Source organism: Eriocheir sinensis, chromosome 32, assembly GCF_024679095.1.
Source record: "Eriocheir sinensis breed Jianghai 21 chromosome 32, ASM2467909v1, whole genome shotgun sequence".
Classification (NCBI taxonomy): domain Eukaryota; kingdom Metazoa; phylum Arthropoda; class Malacostraca; order Decapoda; family Varunidae; genus Eriocheir; species Eriocheir sinensis.
In genome coordinates, this window is record NC_066540.1 from 16,550,981 (window position 1) to 16,558,480 (window position 7,500).

The 7,500-nt window shown below is 42.7% G+C and overlaps 1 protein-coding gene across 2 annotated transcripts in view; it reads right to left on the reverse strand.

Annotated features, from left to right (window-relative positions):
* Window positions 1-3,051, reverse strand: part of LOC127006292 (uncharacterized) — a 59,117-nt gene extending 56,066 nt beyond the window's left edge. The window contains exons 1-2 of one of the 2 annotated variants that reach the window (XM_050876008.1): window positions 2,620-3,050; window positions 1,298-1,341 (exon numbers count right to left, since the gene is read on the reverse strand). In XM_050876008.1, coding sequence (XP_050731965.1) covers window positions 1,298-1,341; window positions 2,620-2,718 — 143 coding nt within the window. In that variant the 5' untranslated portion in view covers window positions 2,719-3,050. Of the gene's footprint in view, window positions 1-1,297; window positions 1,342-2,619 lie in introns of both variants that reach the window. The other variant, XM_050876007.1, reaches the window with a different exon arrangement.
* Between the last annotated feature and the right edge of the window lie 4,449 nt (window positions 3,052-7,500).

Sequence of the window (7,500 nt, forward strand, 5' to 3'; positions counted from 1 at the left end):
AAGGCCAAGGTGACGGAGATGAGCATCAAGGCCACGCGTAACTTTTTTTTCACCAACATTTGCTCATCAACCAACATTCTTCGACCTACCAACATCGCTATCCTTTCTTACTAATGGTGTCAGTGACCTTCCTCTACCACCATCGACATTGACCTATTATTGTAAGCTCGTAGGGTTAGGCAACCACCATCTGACCTTCAACCACCATCTGACCTTCAACCACCATCGCCACCAAAACATGATGACCTACAGAGCATCTACCAATATCAATAACAACAACTATTAATATTTGATGTTCTACCACTATTCTCTCACTCCTTCAATGATTTTGACAGCCTAACCAATTACTGTAGAATATCTACCACTATTCTCTTTCCCCTACCACTATTACTAACACAACAACCACTATCTTGAAACCCTAACCACAATTGCTATAGGATCTACCAACATTATCACTATTTTCTTCACTCCTACCACCTTTACTATCACAACTACCACTATATTCACAGCCTAACCACAATTCTGTATCAACCAACATCAGTACTACCATTTGATCAACAACAATTATTCTTAGATAACCTACCAACATTATAGTCAACAACCAACATCGTAACCACTATCAGAAGCTGCCAACACTTACAACTACCACAATTTCAAGGATAACTGACATTGATACCACCATCGGAGGCTACCAACATTCATAACTATGACATCCTACCACCATTCCCTCATCCCTACCAACATTTTAAAGACGCCTAACCACTACTTCTGGATCAACCACCATCACCACAATCGTACCCAGACAAACACCTATCACAATCGAGACAACCAACATCACAGAACACCTCAACAACCAACATCACAGTCCATCGACCACTAACTGAGCTACCAAAATCATAACCAACATCAAAACCACAATTTTCAAAAGACCAACATTGCAAAATCCAATCCCTGGTCTACCACCACTTCTCTAGCAAGTTAGCAACCACAATCACCACCATTACCAATACTACCAACATTAACAATCACAATCAGTACAGCCCAAAACAACCAAAATCCAGCATGTTATCAGCTCGCCCTACTAATATCGCTAACCACAATTCCTATACTTCCTACCCAAACTACCAACATTCTGTACCCACAATTTCGTCCATACAACCAACATTATCAGTACCACAACCCAACCAACATCACGAACCTCTCCCTTACCCAATTTCCCAAGTCTACCTACCACTATTTTGAGCTACCAACATCCTGGCAACCACAATTCGATAACAACCAACATTCTTGTACTCACCGAATGGTCTCAACGATCTCGTAGGCTCCATCATGTTTGTCTTGCTGTAAGGAAAATAACAAACATTACTAATTGTGGAAGTCATATTAGTAGTAGTTGTAGTAGAAGATATATTAGTAGTAGTAGATATAGTAGTAGTAGTTATAGTAGTAGCAGTAGTAGTAGTATCTATACATATACATACATACATACATACATACTTTTATACACACACACACACACACACACACACACACATGGATCTAGGTCAGGACGTGTTTGTTTAGTGAGTGTGTGTGTGTGTGTGTGTTTGTGTGTGTACAAGATGAGCAGAATGTGAAGGTCAGTTGTCTGTGGGTGTGTGCGTGCGTGTGTATAAACAATAATAATAATAATAATAATAATAGATGAAGAAGCTAAAGGAAGGTAGTAGTAGTAGTAGTAGTAGTAGTAGTAGTAGTAGTAGTAGTAGTAGAAACAAACTAATGAAAAAAATGAGAACAAGATGAAGATGAAGAACAAGAACATGAAAACGAAGAAGAAGAAGAAGAGGAGGAGAAGGAAAGGAGGAAAAGGAAGAAGAATTTAAGTCAGGGACACATCACCACTACCACCACCACCACTACTACTACCACTACCACTACTACTATTACTACTACCACTACTACTAAAACTCACCCAATAACCTACTTAGAATTTAAATGACCACGTGACCCATTTTTTTGGTTAACTAAATATTCATAACCACCATCACTACAACTACTACTACTACCACTACTACTACTACTACAACTACTATTACTACTACCACCATTTTGCACCACCACTATCACCACCATTTTGCACTCAACACCGCCACCACCAAAATTAGGACCCAACCACCACCACCATCACCACTACTAATACTACTACAACTACTACTACTACTACTATCACCAGGAGAGAGAGAGAGAGAGAGAGAGAGAGAGAGGCACACACACACACACACACACACGTACACAACGAATTTAACCTACACACACACACACACACACACACACACAAAGACAAGACAAACACACACATGTACGAAAATACACACACACAAACCCTCCCCCCCTACCCCCACAACTACACACACACACACACACACACACACACACACACACACACACACATGTACGTTTCTCTAATCTACACGTACACACAAATACACACACACACACACACACAAACCCTTATCCCCCCCCCCCTCCCTCCAAGCACCTCAAATCCCCCCCACAAGTACACAGACACACGCACACACACACGCACACACACGCACACGTACACGCACACACACATGTACGTTTCTCTATACGTACACAGCCGGAGCCAGCAGTCAGCGGCCACTGGAAGGAGATGGACTCAACTCCCGCTGGGCTGTGCAACTTCAGCTCCAGCGGCTTCTCCGACTCCGGCATTATTATTCTCGCGCACTTCTTTTGTTTTAACCACAATCTCGTCTACCACAATTTTCCGGGGGCAGGGGAAGACGAACACCCCATGCTGGAGGGGAGATCACGCGCGCACACCCTCCCTCCGCGGCATCCCGAGTCCAACTGTGTGAGGTCACGTGATCGGCCCGGAGCTGCGTTTTTGGCGATGGCCGCGAGGGGGCAGCACCGTGCACGCTATTTGGGGCTGATTTTGGCTTCTTTTGGCTTGGTTTTTGCAGTTTTCTGGTTCTTGTTAACGTTGTTTTGTGCTCGTTAATATTTCCGCCGCCCTCAGCACGGCTACCACTGCGTACCATGGCAATTAGCGTCCCCACCACCGCCGCCACCGCCGCCAGCTACCGATATCCATAACAACCATAATATTAACCAAACAACCAGTTAGGATAAATTCACTAACTTGGAGAAATATCACAAAAACTAATGCTGATGGTTATATTTGAAAACAATTATTTAAATCCAATGCTAGATTCATAAACATTTTTCTCTGAATCCAAAGAAAACTTAATTCAGGGGAACTTTAGTATTTTGTCAATAATTGGACTTTTACTCAATTAGTCAGTTAATTAACGGTGGCCTACGCCAGGGGAGTACTGGCTAAGGTGGACTGACACACAGTCACTCCAGCCTTACTCCATGATCGTGTGCAGACACTTGTAACCATAAAACAACTGCCTTCCCATCCCTCAATCCCGCCGCAGCCTCTCTGGCCGCGGCAGGAAAGGCCGGGCTTTTGTCGAGGCGTGGCTCAGCACCCTCCACTTGTCACCTAGCAAGGCCTAAATAATCTCGCCCTTATACCCCAGCAGTTAGATGTCTGACACGAGGCATCCATTACCATCAGCTGTTCTGACATATCTCCTGAGAGGGAGACTTGGAGCGCAGCTTCTTCAGGGCTCGGTAAGGAGGTCGGAGGTCATTCACATTGAGATAGTCCACGACTCCCTCAGCGAGACCCTTGACATACCTCTCCTTGTCTCTCAACAGAGCTCTAGTCCTACGCGACAAAGCCCTCTATTGGTCTCGATTCCCAGCAAGTCTGACAGCGCGACTGTCCTCGATATTCTTCAGCGACTTCGCCGAGACAAAGCTTCAATGCTCTCCGTGGCGGCTTGAAGTGCCCACGTTTGAAAAAGTCCCACAGCTATACAGGGTCCTCGAGAGCGCTGAGCACGTTGAACCAATTTGAGACTGTCACTGTATAACTACTGCATGACTCCTGAACACATGCCAGGTCTTTCAGCCTCTCGCGTTAACTGCTTTCTTCTTGACCTGATATCAAACTTGAGGGTCGCAACAAGCTTATGGTCAGTTGCAAAGAACTCCCTGCAGTTCTGAAGGATCCTCCAACGAGTACTTGCAAGGATGTGGTCAGTCTCCTTAGCTACCCCTCCGGGAATGCTATGTTAAGTCCAGCGGAGTTGCTTTGGTCTATAGTACCAGGGACCTGCAATTCTCAACCTCCTGAATCTTGCAAAATTCATAAGAGCTGTTGATGTCCCTGGCACCAGAACCATTGGGACCAACACACAGCTCATACCCTGTCAGTGCCTGTAGGTTGGTTAGTAGTAGTTAGTTGTAGGTAGGTTGCTCTTTACGGCAAAAAAAGAAAAGAAAAGGAAAAGAAAGGCATTGAAGTCGCCCAGAGGAAGCATAACACAGCGCTCTATCACGAGGTTCACCCAATCAAACTCATTTCCGTCACTTTATAAATATTTTTAATCATTTCTAAATTTATAAAAGAGGACTCCATTATTTTTTTTTTTTTTACATTTTCTCCCTTGTCATTATGTTGCTTTATATTATTTTTTATTTATTTTTTTCAAGCAACTAATGCCCATGGTACAAGCTCTCCCTTACTCGGCCGCTCCCTTACGCCCATAGAACAAGCTCTCCCTTTCTCGCCCATTCCCTTACAAGCTCTCCTCTGCTTGGCCATTTCCTCACCCCCATATTACAAGCTCTCCCTTCCTCGGCCATTCCCTTACATCCATATTACAAGCTCTCCTTTCCTTACGCCCATAGTACAAGCTCTCCATTCATAGGCCATTCCCTAACACCCATATTACAAGCTCTCCTTTCCTTACGCCCATACTACAAGCTCTCCCTTCCTCGGCCGTTCCCTTGACATCAGTTCCAGCAATATCAGACAGCCAGACAGAGAGACGGCGTTCCCTATACAAGTTTCCCATGAACCACTCTTGCGGGTAAATGGCTACACCCAACATATTAAATTTGTGTCAGTAATAGTATGGTGGAAACAGGTCAGGAAAAGGTAATTGGAGGTGAGGTGTGTGGTATTAAACGAGGGCGAGAAATAGTTGAAAAAAAAGCTGCCATTGTGGGTTTTGTTCTAGTTTTGTTGATATAAAAAGCTAAGTGACATTCTCTTCTACACAGTCAGGGAGAGCTCGTGACATGGCCGTACGCGTAACAAACAAACAAACAAACATATCGGATCTCTTGAGACACGAAATTATACTAAAACATGATGGAAAAAAATTATGTAGACTCTCTCTCTCTCTCTCTCATAAATAAATATATAGCTCATCTTTTTTAGTACAGTTTAAAGATCACTAAAGGAACTTGGGGTTAAGGGGGGAGGGGAAGGAGGACTGGGGCAAGGGAAGGGACTAGCTGAGAAAATGTGTGTGTGTGTGTGTGTGTGTGTGTGTGTTCACCCAGGAAACAAAACTTCTGTACAGTATTTCAAAATGCATAAGTTCGACATTTCGACATCCCTCCGAAAGCACTTTTTACACCCTTCTGAAATTACACTCTTAGGCTCGGTCGAAAACACATCTTTAGGCTCGTTCGAAACCAGATCTTTACGGCCTGTCGAAACCACATCCTTACGTACACTGAGTCGAAAACACATCCTTACGCTCTCTCGAGAACACATTTTTACGCTCCTCGAAAAACACATTCTTGCGCTTTCGAATATACATCCTCACTGTCTTCCGAAAATGCCTCACAAATACATTCTTATGCTCTTCCGAAACATATCCTTACACCCTTATGAAAACACATCATTGAACCATTTCAAAGCCACGTCTTAAGCCCTTTCAAAGCCACACCTTATGCCTTGTCAAAACCCCATCCTTCAGCCCTTTCAAATTTGCAACCTTACTCCCTTCCGAAACCACTTTCTATGACCATCCCTCAAACTCCTGTGTGTCCGACTTAAAGATTCCACGATTACGAACGAAACTCCTGCCGTCCGACAAACTCCAATAAGACGTGGAGCCATACGAAACACTCATAGGTTTGTTCTGGGGCGCACGGAATACAACACTCAAGACCTTATACGTACAAATTTTTGAACTAACGTCGCTTTTTGTGTCGCTCTGAGAAATCTTGTTGCACAGTGCCATCATACATTATAAGACGGTACTTTGACGTTTAATGGACAATTTGTATCTGCCACACACTCCTGCGCTTGTAATGAAAAGTACATCATATTATAGTGATGTATAATTCAACATTTTTATGGGTTTTTCTTTTGGTATGATTCAAAAGCTTACGTAATGTCATGATCAGTACAAAAGGATGCCTCACCAAAATCTGTGACATGTTTTCCCAATACGTAAGAAGATAACTTTCCGCTGGCTCTCCAGTATTTTAATCCAACATTTTTACGAGTTTTTCTTTTTATATAAGAACATAAGAACGTAAGGAGTCTGCAAGAGGCCAGGAAAGCTTACGTAATGTCATGATCAGTACGTAAGAGTGACATTGTATGCATGCCTTACCAGAATCTGTGACATGTTTTCCTAATACGTAATAGGACAACTTTACGCCAGCTCTCCAGTATTTTTTCTTTGTATGGTTTATAATCGTAAGTAATAAGACAATTCCTATGTCTAACCAAACAACGAAAATTTTTCACCAATACGTAAGTCAACATTCTTACGATTTTCAGATAGATTTTTTGTACAACTCGTAACCGAATGTGATCAGACGGTTCCAAGACCTAACTCGTGTACGACATAAAACTTACATCTAATTGAAAACCGGGGGAATTTCCTCCAATACGTAATGCGACATTCTTGTGTCTTTTCGAGATTTGTACTTTTTTAACCAAATGACACTTGCGACTCTCCAAAACCACATCCTTACATTCAGTCGAAAACACATCCTTACGCTATTTCGAAAGCACATTTTTATGCTCTTCGAATACACATCCTCACCCTCTCCCGAAAATACATCCTTAAACTTTCTCAAAAACACATCCTTACGCTCTTTCGAAAACATTTTTATACCCCTCGAAAAACACGTTCTTGCGCTTTCGAGTATACACATCCTCAACCTCCCCCGAAAATACATCCTTACACTTTCTCAAAAACACATTCTTACGCTCTTCAAAAACACATCCTTACGCTTTTACAATAACATGTCTTAAGCCCTTTCAAAACCACATCTCATGCCTCCATCCTTAAGCCCTTTCAAAACCACTTCATAGCTATGCATAACAAGGCTTTCTCACACATCTCAACTCAGTAATTTTATACGTTTTGCAGCCACCTATAATTACAGTCCCATGTCGTAATGAAAACACGATTTTTACACCACCAAAAAAAACCTGCAATTTCTCACCAATACGTAATTTGACTCTTCATTGCCCTGATAGTCGTACAGTTCAAAGTCGTAGGAGAAAGTCACGGCAGCTAGTCTAACTTCAATCCACTCATACTGACACACTCATAGTCCTTCTCACTATACGTAACTCAATGGTTCAAAGAATTCAAT